At 39.6% G+C, this 16757-nt stretch overlaps 1 protein-coding gene across 4 annotated transcripts in view; it reads left to right on the forward strand.

Moving 5' to 3' along the window:
* The window catches only part of FBN1 (fibrillin 1), a 157632-nt gene that overhangs the window by 70061 nt on the left and 70814 nt on the right, over nucleotides 1–16757 (forward strand). For all 4 annotated transcript variants that reach the window (XR_005105389.1, XM_037395159.1, XM_037395161.1 and 1 more), the window contains exons 11-17: nucleotides 1376–1534; nucleotides 2829–2969; nucleotides 3769–3888; nucleotides 7310–7435; nucleotides 9562–9684; nucleotides 14534–14656; nucleotides 15957–16109. Coding sequence is in view for 3 of the 4 variants with exons in the window: in XM_037395159.1 (XP_037251056.1) it covers nucleotides 1376–1534; nucleotides 2829–2969; nucleotides 3769–3888; nucleotides 7310–7435; nucleotides 9562–9684; nucleotides 14534–14656; nucleotides 15957–16109 (945 nt within the window). In the remaining variant the exon portion in view is untranslated. The remainder of the gene's footprint in view (nucleotides 1–1375; nucleotides 1535–2828; nucleotides 2970–3768; nucleotides 3889–7309; nucleotides 7436–9561; nucleotides 9685–14533; nucleotides 14657–15956; nucleotides 16110–16757) is intronic.

The raw sequence follows: 16757 nt of genomic DNA on the forward strand, positions 1-16757 counted from the left end.
GCTAGTAAATGGAACAAATAAACAAAGTACAATACCTGATACAGTAAAATCTTCTTGGGAATGATTTAAAGATTAAAATCACTCTTAAGGATCAATAGAGGGAAATGCAGTGACACATGAAACAAACTGATCACCTAAGAGCATTAAAATAAATGCAAAGATCACAATCGGGAAACGCAGAACGTTAGGCTACCATGTTTATTTAACAAATCCTCTGTGATTAGGCAAGAGCTTCTAATGCATTTTACAGGTGGAAATAAAAGTGAGATGAAAGTGTTGAAGGCTGAAATATCCAGCTTAGTTCTCCCAATACTGAATTTATTTTTCAGTTCTCATTTTTTATATTGTTTCAGGAATTCATGCATCTCTGTAGCATTTTGTTTTCATTATATAATTCCTCTCCCCTGCTGTGCCATAAACTTTAAAATTTTGAAGTTCAAAGATACTGGCTGCACAAATAGTTATTTGTGTACACATGAATTGTGGACATAAATTAGGTCAGCTGGAAATGTCGTTTTTAATTGTGATACTCTGTGTGCGTTCTTTTGATCACAAGTTCCAAACACACACTTTCCAAAGACAAAAGAGTTGGGGGCACCAGGAAAAGTGGGGCAGTAGGGCAGATGCCACTAATAGAGATAAACAATAGGAGAACGCATGACACTCAGCATAGACTGTGCTTATAGCAGAACAGATCATTCTCCCGTCATCTGGGAAAAGATGAACTTGGTGTGGATCTGAGCATAATTCTCTATGTCTACTCTCCTTAAACTGAACCTCATTTGGTTTCTGCTTTTATTGGCAAAATTAGTTTTCACAGGGAAATAGTGTTAGTGTATGGATTGTCCTAATTGGTTTTGCCTCATTGCTTATATTTATATTTCTTTGTTTGTGGAGGTTAATTTCTAAGAAATCCAGTTGAAATGAAATTCCCCCTGTTCAGTATCTTTCGAGGTCTGTGGGAAGCTTTGTATTCAATTAACTTGGGATCAAGTCCAAAAGTCCTCCTTTAGGTAAATTTCCCACTGAGTTCACCAAAAATTCTGTTTGAAAGAAGGCTAAGTAGATTAAGAGCAGGTCCCTGCCTCACTGCTCAGTTTCATATCTGGAATGTCAGCTATGTCATCTTTTTATTAGCAGTCCTCTGACAAGTAGTATTGATATTCTCCTGTTTCATAGAAAAAATTCTGATTCATAGAACGAATTCCTGAGTCATAGAACAAAGCTTGTTACTATGAAGAAAACATACAGACTCCAATTTTCCAGGTTATTGAAGGTTTGTTATTGCTAATCTGAAACACCGAAAAGGAGGAGAGTTGGATTAAATGGAAAGGCTACAAGAGTCCAAAAAATCATTCATGTTTTCATGTTTCAGATGAGTATCGCAAACTGTGCGCAATAGGTGTTCCGCTGCCAGCAAGACCTGACCTTCCTCCGGGTCGTCCTGATGTATTCCCTCCACCACTCGTTCCTGGTGTTTACCCTCCTCAGCCACCAGAAACCATCTATCCATCTCGGGCTCCACCATCTCATGGTAAGAGAGAAATAATAACCTTTCCCTGCACCATTTACATTTAGCTTCTTTAGAAACATGTGTTTCTCAGGAGCAGTGTGCTCCCTTCAGCTGTTGGTATCTTTTGTTTACTTTATGTGGACTATTAGTCTGTGTATAAATATCCTTCTAATCATAGCCTGGTTACTATATGTCTTACAGCAAATGTACCTCATTGGTAGTATTTTCTCTGTTAAGACAGGATTCAAAAATTACATCCTCACTGTACTGAGGCCCATGAATTGTAGTCGTTACATTACTGTTATTTTAAGGCTGTTGTGAGCTTTGCTGCATGTCAACGTGGAGGAATGTGAATAGCAGTTTGACTAGGTTGTGATAGTTACTGTCATTAAAGAACTTGGCTGGGAGAAAGCAGCTTCTTTCAGGTTGTTTTCATCACTTGCTTGGCCAAGTAGGAAATGTACCAAAAAACCTACTGGTTTGCTGGACACTGAGGCTGACCCAACACAAAGAAAGAATCTGTGATAAGCATGGATAGGTTAGACTTCTCTAGAGCAAGGAAGAACAGAATGCTGATACATTCTTCATTCTGTCGGGAATTTACTACATGCCCATATAGTCTGCAGTTGGCATGTGCCACCTGAAATTGTTTGGCATAGCCACATACTCTCCTGCAAGTAAACACAAGCTTATTTCTCCCATGCTCTGTGCAGAGGCAAGCAGGCTCTGCTTGCACTGACACCAGCTGAAACAATTTAGCCTTCATTGAGCGGCAAGCTGAGCTTAGCCCAAGAGGCAAAGTATGTTAACTCAGGGCTGACACCGCACTGATGTAGCTGCACGGCTTCTGGTCGGCTGGGTGCACGGAGCCAGCTCACATGTGCCAGCCAAGGACCACACAGGCATACCTTCCAGGGTTATCCCTGCCCTCCTCTCACTCTGATACCTATGAAAACAGAGATAACTGAACCAGTCTGCCTGCTCTTTGCTGCTCTAGGCTTTTAGTAGCGTCCCTGCAGTGCCGTGTACCCGCTTTACCACTAGGTATGAGCAGACTTGGTCCTCTTGTGTCCTGCAAAAGAGGAAAATGGGATCAGACTTGCCACAATGAATAAAATCAGTGGCTGCTAGGTGTTTTCAGACAAGTCTCTAAGAGTCAACGTGCATTTTTTCTCTCCCAATGCTTATTTTACTGTGATTCACATTATCATGAAAGGTAAATGTTGACTTTTAATGGAAAGTGCTACACAAGTTGCAATTACCAAAAATTATGATGATGAACCATTAAAATATTTTTCCAACTTTGTTATTTCAGTAATCTTGCCGGTGAACTTCACTGACTATTGCCAACTGTTCCGACACCTTTGCCTTAATGGGCGCTGTGTTCCCACTCCTGGGAGCTACCGCTGCGAGTGCAACAAAGGATTCCAACTGGATGTTAGAGGGGAATGCATTGGTATGTGGTTTTCTGCTGTAAATTACAGAGGGGAATTTTGTTTTAAAGAAAAAAAATTCTTTTCCATACAATGTAATAACTCTGAATTCTTAAATACCACACCCTGCCCCCCCCAAAAAAAACCCCACCCAATCTAGTAAATAGACTTCCAAGAATTAATTGCTTTCAACTGCAAATTTATTTTTACAGCAGTTTTGCCTTTAAGACAGTATTTAACAAATCTTGTAACTTGCCACAAAATTACACGAACTAAGGATTTCTTATTTTACTAACCTGTGGCTATAATGTGTTTATTAGTGACTGAAAATGACCTCTTTAAAATGCTACCAGCTCTCTGAGAATGCAAGTGACATATTATTAAAAAAAAAAGCAGCAGTAGTGATCTTGGGCTTAGTAAGATGTACAAGTCCTCTTTCAGCTCATCGGGAGTATCTTGTTGGGCTTTTGAGCTCTTTAATTTTGGAAGTCAGCCAGAGCCTGATGATAGAAGCAAGGTTTAGCTGTCTTTTACGTGCAAGATTTTGCTGTCAAAATCAGTGTCTTCACTGGGCCTGGGAGTGTGGAGGTGTGGGGGTAAGGCCTCTACCTCTCGCACATGCAGTAACCTGTATTGTTGAATACTCCCTTTTCCCAGCTCCTGCTTAGCTTAGAACATGGGATCCTTTTACTGGGAATTCAGTGGTTATGTCCTTTCCTTTCTGCTTGAAGCACATTATTTCTCCAGTTACAAAAAATACCCCTACAGACCTGAATAACTCAACCAGTGTCTTAATAAAAATATATTGTCTGTGTTCCACAGATGTTGATGAATGTGAAAAGAATCCATGCATCAGTGGAGACTGTGTGAACACCCAGGGATCCTACGTATGCCAGTGTCGTATAGGATATCAGAGCACGCCAACAAGAACAGAGTGCCGAGGTAAATTATGGTTTTACAGCCATATCTATACTATTGTATACATACCAGTGAGGGAAATAGTTTTTAAGCAAAATTTAACAGATGTGTTAAATATGAGGTGTTTTTAAAAAAATAAATCAGATATGGCAGTAAAAATGATTAATCCGCCTGAGTTGGCTGTTCACAGACTGGGTTACGAAGAAAGACATTTTGTCTTGTGCTGAAAGTATCTTGGCACCATTTGTGGCTATGAAGTGGAAGAGACGTCTTTTTTTTGGTTTTGTTTTTTAAACTATTGAGACATTTTTTTCTTCTGCTTCTTGAGGATCTCAAGGACAGTTAAACATTCCCTCTTTACCTATGAAAGACCGTTAAAGGCTAAGGGGGTGGGGAAGATGAGTCTTCCAGTGGGTAAATACAAGAGTACAATGCCTGTGTGTTGTCCCTGCCCACTGTCAGAGAAAGAACTAAGCATAAATTACAGCAATGAAAACTTAAATAGGGTGTGAAAAAGTAGTGAAGCACTGGGAAGGTCTAGGTGGGAAAGCTGTAGAATCCACATTATTGGTGTTTTGAAGACCAGGCTCAACAGTAGTCGTGATGGTCTTCATCCTGTCTTCCTATGGGAGTGGGGAACGCATAGTTCTTCAGTAGTCAGTGCTCTGTCAGGGTTCTGTGGCTCCCAAACTGTCCTGCGGTGGGAATTTTACCGTAAAGGTGGATACAGTCCTTTATAGTTAAGTCATAATGGGAGACTTCTGGCAGGAGAATGAATGGCTACTTTGATATTCTGTAAGAAATGAAGCATCTAAATGAAACAGGATGTTTGAATGCTCAGAGCCTCAGCTTGTCTTCATATTTTGCTTTCTGCACTAAGAGGAGGGTTCCTTGAGCATGCACTCATTCTGAAGCAGAGAATTTCTAAAAAGCCAGGCGAGAGCTATCTGTATAGTGTGCAGTTTTTTTCTTTTCTCTGTGAATCAGAAAGATACTAGCAGTAGAGAAGCTTACTCCACTCCAGGAGGACACGCAGAGCCAGCACCGCTGCTGCACATTGCTGGGAGTATTTGACCTAATTGCTGCCAAACAGCCATGTTGTGGAAGCATCTTCATAGTTCAGCTGACTAGTGGTGAAGGAGTGCTGAAGTGGAGTCTCAGCAGTGATGAATTTACTCATGAGTCATTTTTGTCACACGCTTTTAATTTGACTGATTCATTACACAAACACATGGTTGTCAGAAGCCCAGTAGCTTAATGGCATTAAAGTGTGGTCACTTAGCAGTTCCTTTGCAGTCTATGGGAACTGCGCTTGCTTGACAGGCAGTTCAGAAAATGCTATGATGTGCAGAATCTTTGTTTTCTGAAGGAATTTTTAGGACCAGATTAGGGAAAAGAAAAAGGCTGGTGGGGTGCATTTGGCAAAACATACATAGAGCATTGGTGCCTGCCAAAATCAGCATTTGTTGTAAAATTAATTCGCATGACTACTTTGTATGTTGAGGTTTTATTCTTTGCATACACATATGTGTCTGTGCTGATACGCTTTTGCAAATGTATTCCTTACGTCTGTTCTTGAAAAATGAAGTCTCCATCGTGAACAGATGTTTATCTATTCCTTGCTCAGAGGTTCCAGAGGAATGCTTTTTTTCTGCATGATGAGTCTGATAGGTGACCGATTAAACATTGCAGACTGTATCGCAAGCTACTGATTCAACTGTTATTAGGATCCCTTATAATCTAGTAAGAGTTTGGCTGAATGTGTATGTTAATGGGAGACATTGATGAATCAGCTTGTCACATTATGTTTAGTGATCAAAACAAGAAATGCTTTTGAGTTGCAGAAGAGGGGATGTAAAGTGGACTGCAGAAAAGAAGTTGAAATTTTATGGTGATTAGCTATGAATGTATGGGAGTCAAAGCTTTAACAGCTAAGTGCTTACTGTAATCTACCTGACATTTCTGAGAGGGGGAGGTCAGACCTTACATGAAGATGGCCACAATTGTGGGTATGTCAGTGAGAGGGGAGCTTTGATTTTTACAAGTTTCTCTGAGCGGGAAAAGAAAATAATCCACAATGTTATTTCATAATTTGAAAATTCAAAATGTAACATAAACTAGTGGTGGGTCTCTGATCAGCTGTGTGTATGTAAAGAACAACAAGATTCTGCCATGATTTAGATGGCATGAGGTACATAAAAGTACAAATCCTGATGAACTCTTGAAAGCTAGAAGACCAGAAAAATCTTGAGATGCTGTGGCATTTCTGCCTGTCCTAAGGAAGGAAGCTGGTGGAGTAGCTGAAGCCAAGCTCAGGTAAAATGGATTGCCACAAAAGTGGGGCAAAAGGGACTGAGCAGAGAGAAAACTCACTTCTATGCATTGTTGATCCAGTAATGCTTGTTTGTCACCTGAGGGGAGGTTTATCGAGCCTGTATGCTTTTACTGGAAGTCGAGGGGGCTGTAAGCTACCACTGCGGTGAGCTGTCGCTTGAGTGGCGCTTGCCTTTGCTGGCCTGGTTGCTTGCTTGCAAAACACTTATATTCAGGGATTTCTTAGCAGCTTCCAAAAACTACCACACTGTTGAGAAGGCAACTACTGGTTCACAGTTTTGAGAGACATCCCTTCCACCTCAGATAGGTGTCCAGAGAGCAGGGACATTTGGGAGAACACCCTGTGCTCTGCATCTTCCTGAAGCAGGGTAATGCACTGCTGTGGGGATGGGCACCCCCAGGATATTTGGGGAGACAGTCTGGTTGCACAATAGATAGGTCTGCATGGGCTGGTTGAGATCGCTGTGAGCAGAGTCCCCTGTGTGCAGGAATCTCTGGGAGATGGTCCAGGCCTTGATGGAGAACACTGAGCAATCTGAAAAATGTCTAGACAGTCTGTCTCAGCATCTCCTCTCCCCTCGTTTGGAGGAGAGGGAGAGCTGCCAGCCTCGTGTGATATCACTATTCAGGTCCTCCAAAGCACTTGCCAAGTACCTCCTGCAGAGAGAGGGAAATGAGGAGCTGATGTTTCAAATATAAAATAAGCAGGAGAAATATCTTCCAAGGTGGGAAGGTCTCGAACTTTCCTGTTATCTTACAAAGCCTCCGTCTTTCCTTCAGTAGTTACTATTGTTAAGTTAAACGTCAGTAAAAATATTTTCATGCTGAACAAAAATGCAAAAAAACAACTGAAAGAGTATGATTCTTGTTTGACCAAGCTGCAGGGTAATGTTCACTGAAATTCTTTCACAGCAACTTGAAATTTCAAGCTGATGAACATTTTCCACCCCCATAACATTCGGTTATGAAAATAAAAATAAATCATTTTTCAGGTGAATATAGTTTCCATGTAGGGTTAAAGACCTAGGGGAAGGGGAAATGGGAAAAATTCCTCTCAAGTATAAAAAAGAAAAAGCCCAAAATGTTATTTTTCTTTTTGATTGGCTTTCAGACGTTGACGAATGTTTACAGAATGGTCGTATCTGTAATAACGGACGATGCATAAATACAGATGGCAGTTTTCACTGTGTGTGTAATGCTGGCTTTCAAGTGGCAGCTGATGGGAAAAACTGCGAAGGTAAGACTTTTCTGAAGTTATTCTGTTGCAAGGGATTATTCACGTCAATGAAAAAGAAAAGGACCTCTGGTGGGGGGGGAAGGGAAGGAACAAGGAATCAAATTTCTAAATACCTTTTGCTGTATCTGGGAGGGCAAGTAAACTGTCTTTTGCAGCCAGCTCTGGAACCTTGGCTTGGCAATCCTCAACGGGATGTCTGTCCAGCAGGAGAAATAGCACATACCACTATCACAAAATGCAGTTTCTTTGATGGGAGTGGTACATTTTAAAACGGAGCACAAGTCACATGCTGCCTGATTTTACTGTGTGTTTAACAGCACGCTTTATGGGATCTTACTGGGTGACTAGCTATGTGTTTTATGTAGATGCAGTCTGGTCTGACCCATAAAAACTGTTTTAAGAAAAATTTGTAAACATAATTGATGTGTTCCTACCTCCCAGACCTTTAGTAAAGGGGGGAAAAAAGAAGAATGTTCTTTATCATGCTTCCCAAGGTCCTTGGGAGGGTTCCCAATGATCTATTCATACGTTAAAGGAATTTCAAGCACTGTTCTTAGAAACATTTTTGGCAGAATATTATCTCAGTGATTCAGCTCTAATACTTTATGCCAAAATTCCTGGTTGGGATAGATACACAATTTTTTTTAATTTTTTTTTTTAAATCATAAATTATTTTTGTCTGAATTAGCCTGTAAGTAAAAAGAAAACACACCATGTCTAGAAGTGTAATTTCTGTCCAAGACAGCTGCAATATTAAGGAAAATAGCACGATTCCGAATATATTGTAATGTCATTATGATCCAGTGATTTTATGTGCTAGTAGTGATTCTGTTAATCCTTGGTAGAGACAGACATTTTAAGACTCTGTTTTTCCTGACTCTTTTTTTAGATACAGTTTAGCACTATAAGCTGCTTTCTAAATATCTTATTACGGAACTATATTGACTAAATAGATTTGGAAATTAATATATTTTGGAAAAAAACCTCTATTCTGGTTTCTTCCTTTCCCACCAAATGCCATGTGCTAATAGTAATAAGAACCAGGACATTGGTGGTCTGGTAAAACATTTTTAATTCCATTGCATATGTTGCCAGAATGTCTGTTGCGTCCACTTATGAAACAGTTTAATCTCTGGCATTGTAATGCATTGAGTTTTGTTCTTAGGAGTACATGCGCACACTCACTAATCAGTAAAGACCTTGTCATTGCACCTATGTATAGTCCTTTAGATGAAACTTGTAAATAGTTCTGATTTTTTTCAGATGTAACATCCAAAACTGATTTCATTTTGTGCCAGGACAAAATAAAGACAAAGAGGATATAAAAGCTTGCTCAAATCAAGCACAGAATTCTCTGTACTGTCTTGGTGTTTGGGTTTTTTTTGTCGTGTGAGTACCTGTGCAGGGTTCAGAATAGCAGCGTCTGGGACCTCCACCTTTCCTTATTTGAGTCCTTCATGTCATTAGATCAGAGGGTGAATAATGCTGGTATGAAGCCAAGATTAGTAAGTACCCTTCTATGTGACCTGTCATGCTGACGCCAGGGAAGGGGTAGGTTTCATTTTAAATGGAAGTTGATGAAGGTGCTCACAGAGTGCATGCTTGAGCACAGTGGCACAGTGCTGGGAATTCTCCCACATCATAACTCTTGGGTTCATCCAATGGAGGTCACAAAAACCTTTACTCCAAACAGAGTTGCCCACTCCTCCCCTTTCAGGTGTTCTTGATAACATAAAATTGTGTTTACCATTTCAAATGGAAGGCTGCTTCTAACAGCTTCTATTTACAGCAAGATTGCAAGCCTCTTTAGTTACATATGTTTCTCTCTTTCTTACAGTTTCTACCAACTGGCAGTTCTTATAGCTGTCCGGTTTCTCATCTGTTTTTCATTCTCTTTTGCCTGTTCCAGATGCTTACCTTTATATATTAATGATACATTATGAAAAAAAAGAGTCATTGTTTTGACACATCCTCTAGGATGGTGTGCTATGTCCCGTTGTATGTTTCTGATTAACATATACCTCTGATGACTAAGAAAGGAATTAAAGTTTATCTTTTGGGTATAACTAGTAAGAGCTTTTTTACTTAAACATTATGAGCTTTATGTCTATTATGTACATTTTCAGATATGGATGAGTGCAGCATAAGGAACATGTGCCTCAACGGGATGTGCATCAATGAAGATGGCAGTTTTAAATGCATTTGTAAACCAGGATTCCAGTTAGCATCTGATGGACGTTATTGCCGAGGTGAGCACAACAAATTACAGGTTCCCAAAGCCTATGAGTCATATCCCTTTGCTAGCTTCAAGAATCACCTTATTTTCTTACACTGATCCTTAGGGACAAGAAATACTGGGCAGAGTTCTCATCAGACATGGTTTTTTTAATTGGGTAGGATGATCTGTCATACTGCAAGACAGTACTCCATCTTCTCCACAGTGTTGAGTAACTGCCTTAACCAGCCAGTGGGGAATATTCTTTGGTCAAGGACTGTGTGATCTGACCTAGTTAAGTTCCAGGTCTTTTTGCCTATGATGTCTTTTGCAGTTTGGCTTCAGTATATCTCACTTTTTGTGTTTGGCTTTTTAAATGTTCTGCCTTTGGCCACCCAAACATCCTGGCTCATTGCCTTTTTTGGGTTTTGCTCCCATTCCTGCCTGGGTGTTCCTAGTCAATACAGCATCTGCCCAGTACCCCGTGTGACTGAGATGCAGACATGAGCAGTACAGCAAGATTGTCTTTTCCATTTATTACGCTAGCTCAGCAATACCGGCTGTGGAGACACTGCACCATTCTGGTTGCTGGTTACATCATCAGTTTCCGTTCAGTCGTGTCAGGAACTGGAAGTTTTGTATGTATAAATCTTCATGTTTCAACAAGTTTTATAGGCACAAAGCAGAAGCTGAAATAAGGAATAAACAAGTGCTGGGGTCAAGTTACATTTTTTTCTTTTGAAAAATGTAAAGTCTTTCAACTCTTGGAATCAAGGCAGAAAAAGTGCTTGCTTACACTTTGGCAAATTTTAAAAAAATGTCACACTGGATTACACAGCAGCATCTTGTTGCAGACCAATAACAAAAGCAAATGTTTGAATAAATAATTTGGTTTTGAGAGCTAGTGACATGAAAAGTCAGTTAATTTGGATCCCGTTGCTTCTTGAACATTGTACCAGTCTTAGATCTGAACCGCACGGTGTCTAGACTTAGACTTTAGATCCAAACCAGGCCAATAAATCTGGTAAAACATCCAGAACTTCTCTTGCATTTGGTAATTTTTGCACTAGGTATGTAGGACAGTGCTACCCAGCCTCCAGGTGGGGGAATCGTGCATTTCTAATGAGATGACCTCATTCTTGCTTTGTAATAGGGTTGCTTTTATGGGGAGACTGAATTGTTCTTTAGTTTCTTGATTGAACAAATGTGCAGATCCATACAGGTGTTTCCTTAGCTTAACAGCTACTGGCTGTGTTGGCTGCAGCCTTTGCACACTTAGAGCAATCGGCTTCATTTCCATTCTTACCTGCTTTCCAAGTGTTAAGTGTATGTCTGTGCTCTGCCAAAGCTTATTTTCCAGCTGGTCTGTGTGTGGGATGGCAGCAACACTTGGTCTCAGACTTGGTGGGGAAGCACTCAATGCCCGTCAGGCCTTGGCACATCAGCCAGTCGCCTTCCCAAAGACCACTGGCTGCTCTGTGCGTCGTTAGCAGGGATGTGACTCACTGATGCAGACTCAGCCCAAATGCTTGTCTTGATTCTTGCCTTCAGCATCTTTTGGGGTTTCTTTTCTTGTTTTTTTTTCATCAGTCTGTGCACTGAAATGCCGTGCAAGAAGATGGTATGTAAATTGCCTCAGACTACTTAAAAACCAATGATACTCAACTTCACAGCCTCTGTTACATGCCTCCTGGCTAAACAGGTTTATGGATACAGCCAAAAAGAGGTTTCTGGCCCTAGAGAAATGTTACTTCTGTGCATCAAAGGAAGAATATTTGAAAATTACCCAAAATTGCAGGCAACTCAACTGATTCCTACTGAAAGTTGGAACAGATCTTATAGTAAAATGAAGGATTTCTCTACTGCTTTTCAACACTTACAGGAAGCCTTGTTCTCTATGAATGAGCATGTGAACGTTCGTTACATATTTAAATTGCTGTTGGGTCAATATCAAACCAGATTCTGAGACCTTGACACTCAAATTACACTTTTTCCCAACTTCGTATTTGTCTCCTTTCTTCCACTTACCCAAAGTATCATGAAATAATTCCCAGGAATGTCGTGGCGAAAGCGAACACAACTCATTGGTAAATGTCTGCAGTCATGTTGGTAAAACTTCAGAAGACTGATCTTCAATAGTGTCTTTTCCTGTACATTTTAATGTTTATTCCTTATTGAGCCCTTTCTGTATACACCACATGTGCAGAGTAAATAACTTCTGCACTACAGAACAGTTAGCCTTTGAAACACTCATTGTTCACACTGCATATCCTGAATTTGTTGTGAAGTGAATGCATTAAGATCTTTCACAAGCTTAAACTCCAAGATCATGCTTCTCCATGCAGTTAGTGCTCATGCATATTGGGAATGTGTGTATGCATGAACTGACATTTCTGCAGCAAATTGGCTACCTGTCTGAGCAATTTTGATATGGAATTGAACACGTGTCTTCACCAAACTCTTTAGGGGATCAGCAAAGGAATATAAGAATTGCAGTGTGCAACACATTGCTCCTATAAACATCTCATTTGATGCACTGTAAGCTGAACTTTGAGCTAGTAAGAATTTCTAACTGAAAGTTGGGGATACTGTAATTGACAGTTCCATAAAATTGGATTTTAAGTATAAGTACAGGGCATATGCTTGGCTGTCTCGTAAAAAATTCCACTCAGGCTTTATGAAATAATGTGCCAAAAAAGAATGTTACACCATGGTCTTGTATATTCCCTGTAATACAAGACATACTAAACTTATTCACCATTAGCTTTTTTCACTGATGATTTGCTGATGATTTTTCAGAAATACTTAGATCAGGCAGGGAGAGGTTTAAAGCATTCCTTCTGTTCCATACATTGTTTCATCTTTAGACCAAACAGGAATTCGTCAAGTTGAAAGCTATTGCAAGGCAACTGGAAGTGGCAGTTTAGTAGTCTGAGCAAATTTTTCCTGGTTAAAATTAGAGGACTTCCTGTGCTCAGCTGGCACTGCTGAGCAGGCTAAGCAGAAAAAGCGAAAACTCATTGAACATGGAGAATGAGTCCATTAGTAGGTTTTTGAGAACCAGTTTGAGGAATTCTGGTAAAAGTCAGAAAAATGAATATTTTTGAAGTTGCCCAAATGGTGACTTTTACCACAGAAGACAGCAGAGCCTTGTCAAGGTTAGAAATTTGGACTTTTTGCCTGTGTACGTAGTGGATTTACTGGGTGGAATCTCAGCCCTGATAAAAGCAGAAGCTTTTTACCCCATCTTTACTGGAGCCAGGTTTTCCTGATCTGCACAATTCTAAGTGACCCACTTTACCTTCTGTAAACCATCTATGACAGTATTTTCAACACATTTGTAAATCGATGCAGAGGAAAATGGATTGCGCATTTCACCCCTTACTAGCTTACAAAATCTTTTTTAAAAATGAACTACAGCAAAAAGAAAAAAAAGTAACTTTGCCTTTCTGTTTCTGTAAGTAACCTTAAAAAAGGAAAGTTAGTTTTTTATTTTTCTTCTAGGAGAACTTGTATCTGTCAAAGGAATTCAGTGTTGTCTAACAAAATAACTGTCTACACTGTTAAACAGTATAAGCACATGTTGAAGTCCCAACTCTGTTTTTACTTACAATGAGTAAGGACTAAATTTAAAGTGAGAAAAGCATTTAAGATTTGTCTGAAACAGAACAAAAGATTGCAGGATGAAGTAGAAATGAATTGAGCCCATGTACTTAAACGTAACTTCTATTTTAAAATGCAGTTTGAAAAAGGAATCTTGGATCATACAAGCCATGTTTTATGCCAAACAACACAAACTAAGTAAAACACAGAGGTGTTTCACTCTCAATTTGCCCTTTTAAGGTCAGAAAAAAGGAAATTGTCACACACACCGTCTCTTGTATATATTATGGAGAGTTGTTATGAAGTGATTATTTTATAAAGGTTATACATACTTCCAAACAATATTTTAAACACTCCTTTTCTTAATCACGTACACAATAATGGCACGCTCTCTCTGTCTAGAGAATGATCTTACTATTAACAGGACGCACAGCCTATACAATTTTTGTATTAATTTAACATCCCTTTGTGATAGTCTAATACTATAAGGCTTCGTTCTTGTATTTCATTGCTAAGGGCCTTATTGTTCAATGTACTATTGTTGGGCAAAGATGGTGGCTTGTGCTCAGCAATTGCTCAGGGCTCAAATCATTAACAAATTCCTTTCAAATTGGAGTGCTGCCTGTCCATTGAAAGTTTATAAAGTGGGCTGTAATGAGCATCTGATAGGAAAACCCAATTGTCATGCAGGTCACCAGAGAGACACTACGTGTGGGCAGGGTCTGACTGTGGAGATTTAGATGTGCTGCCGAAAACTGAACCCACAGCAGAAGGAAGGGAAATACTTTGGTGGCCCTGTGAAGGTACCTCGTAACAGGGGTCAAAGATTCAATTTGCTATCTGGACTGGTTTCTTACAGCAGGAACTAACTGTTAGCACCGAAAGGGACTGCCCTGTTGTACACTACAGAAGTCCTTTTTTTTTTTTAGCAGTCACAGTTTCCTCCTTCCTCTGATTATGTTTTTGCCTGAATGAACCTTAAATCAGAATATATACCTCTTGGGAACAAGTTAGGAAAATGTAGTCCCTTTTTGCTTTCTAAGGACAGCTAAATTGTTTTTTTCTGTTTATTTCTCCTGAATTTTGCATTTTCTTCATCCGTTTCACAAAATGAATTGGTCGTTATTCCTAATAAAACACTTACTTGAACTAGTTTCCATTTACACTTGATATTTTTCTATAGGATGTATTGAAAAGAAGCTGCACAAATGCAAGTTTCAGCCAGGCATTGAACACTATGTAATTTAATTTCTAATAAAGGTCATTCTGTTCTCCAACAGACATCGATGAGTGTGAGACAGCTGGAATATGCATGAACGGGCGCTGCGTGAACACTGATGGCTCTTTCAGATGTGAATGCTTCCCTGGCCTTGCAGTAGGACTGGATGGACGCGTGTGTGTCGGTAAGGCAAGCTTAATGTGTGGTGAGACACAATTAACCAATGCTAAGGCATTAATGCTAGACTGATGGACAGATCAAGTTTGAATGAAGAATTCACCAAATTTTTCATGGATTGTTGGGTGGTAGTTGTAGTGGATACTACTAGCTCTGGGATATTTACTGTAATAGCCCATTTTGCTTGTTTCTCGTTCCTTTGCATTTAAAGAGAAAAAATGTGTGGGCCAAATCACAAGGTCAGGTAGACTGTACAGCGTAGTACTGTTGGAGGTGAGTAGTGCTGTATCAGTTTTGAGTAGGTAAGAATTTGCCCCATTTCTGTCAATGTAGGATTCTTCATTTGTCACTAAGCTTAAAGATATATTTTACTCTTTCTCCTCTTCTTAAAGTAGGACATGCCAATTTTTCCACTTCTGCCTCTTTCTTTACAAGTGAAAGATATTTGGGGTGTTTGATTTTAATATTCTAATGTGACTGGCAGCTATTATGGACCAGATTTTTAAAAATGAGAAACATCACACCTGGACCTGAGAAGATCAACTTTTTAAATCCTATGCACTGAAATAGCATTACTGCCTTTTTCTTTGTTTTTTACTAGAAGTTGTTTTTACAACGAAGGATTTTTCTAGCGGCAGCACATATTGTGATCTTTTCCTTGTGGAAGTTTTTTCTTTTTCTCTCATTCTGCCTGTTTTTCAGGTATAAAATGAAGTAAGCTTTAGTGTAGCCTTAGTGGGCTTAATCCAGGATGTTGCACCAGTGGTGATTTTAGCCTTTGTGAGTCAGAGACAACTAACAAGGCTGGGAGGGGGAGATAAAATACTTCTTGTTAAAACCAAATCCATCCTCTAACTCTGAAAGTAAACAGTACTGAGTTGGTGTTTTTTTAAGTTTTGGGATGATACTTGGTTCTAGCTCAAAGATGATGATGCTGGGCCTGTCAGGTTGCAAGTCAGTAATGTCCCTGCCACATGGTAGAGACTTGGTCTGTTTTCCCTGTGGCCTTTTGCTAGTTCAAGGTTAAGTATTGATTGTTCCCCTCGTAGTTCACTGATGCATGTTGAGTTATGAAATGCAGTAACTAGTTTGTATATCTGAACTCTTAGGAGCATAAGGAACAAGAATTTCCTGTCCCAAGTAGAATGAGGGTATAGGCCGGTAAAAAGCACAGGGAAATGGTGAAGGATGTTTTGTTTTTACAACTATTTTACCGTGGTTATGATACCCAAGCTACATGTAATACTTCTTGTAATTTATGGCAGTATAGTTCCTATGGCATGTTGAAAAGAGATTTCTTTCCTCAGATACACATATGCGAAGCACGTGCTATGGTGGCTACAAGAGGGGACAGTGCGTGAGACCATTAACGGGTGCAGTTACAAAATCGGAGTGCTGTTGTGCCAGCACTGACTATGCTTTTGGGGAGCCTTGTCAGCCCTGCCCAGCGCAAAATTCAGGTATGGCCTATTTACTGGTACATATTCAAATCCAAGCTTTAGTCGATAAACTGTTGTTAGAAAGGTAAAATACACTTTCGTATTAGCACTGCACATCAACATTAGCATTAACCTTCCTAAATCAGAAGGGTTAAATTGTTGTATAACATCCTATATTTTGAACAATCTTCTATTTTGCATGTTGGAGAGGAGTACAAGGGAGAGTTTTTTGAGGCAACAGTAAACACCAACATCTGGGTCCAGAGTTGTTACATGCATTAAAACAGATTTTCAAACGACAATCTCTATTTCAATAGATGTGGATAACGAAAAAATATATATTTGAACTGGAGTTATTAATGGAAATATCTTGAGTAATTCATATATATATACATATTTTCAAATCCTTATGTACACCTGTGAGTCAGATGTTTCCTGCTTGAATTCTGTATCCTTCAAGTGATCTGGAATTGTTTATACAGTAACTAGCCTTTGGATAGTCAATGCAAAAACAAATGTCCAGTTAAGTTGCTTGAGAATACTTGAGTCTGTCACCCAAATCCCCACCTAGCAAAGTTGTCTGGAACATAACCTCTCTCTGGCAAGAAAGCAATCTTAATCATTTTCGTGGGCAGAATCTGCTTTCAGGAAAGCACTTCTTCCAAGAAG

This window comes from Falco rusticolus, chromosome 7 (genome assembly GCF_015220075.1).
Source record: "Falco rusticolus isolate bFalRus1 chromosome 7, bFalRus1.pri, whole genome shotgun sequence".
Lineage (NCBI taxonomy): Eukaryota > Metazoa > Chordata > Aves > Falconiformes > Falconidae > Falco > Falco rusticolus.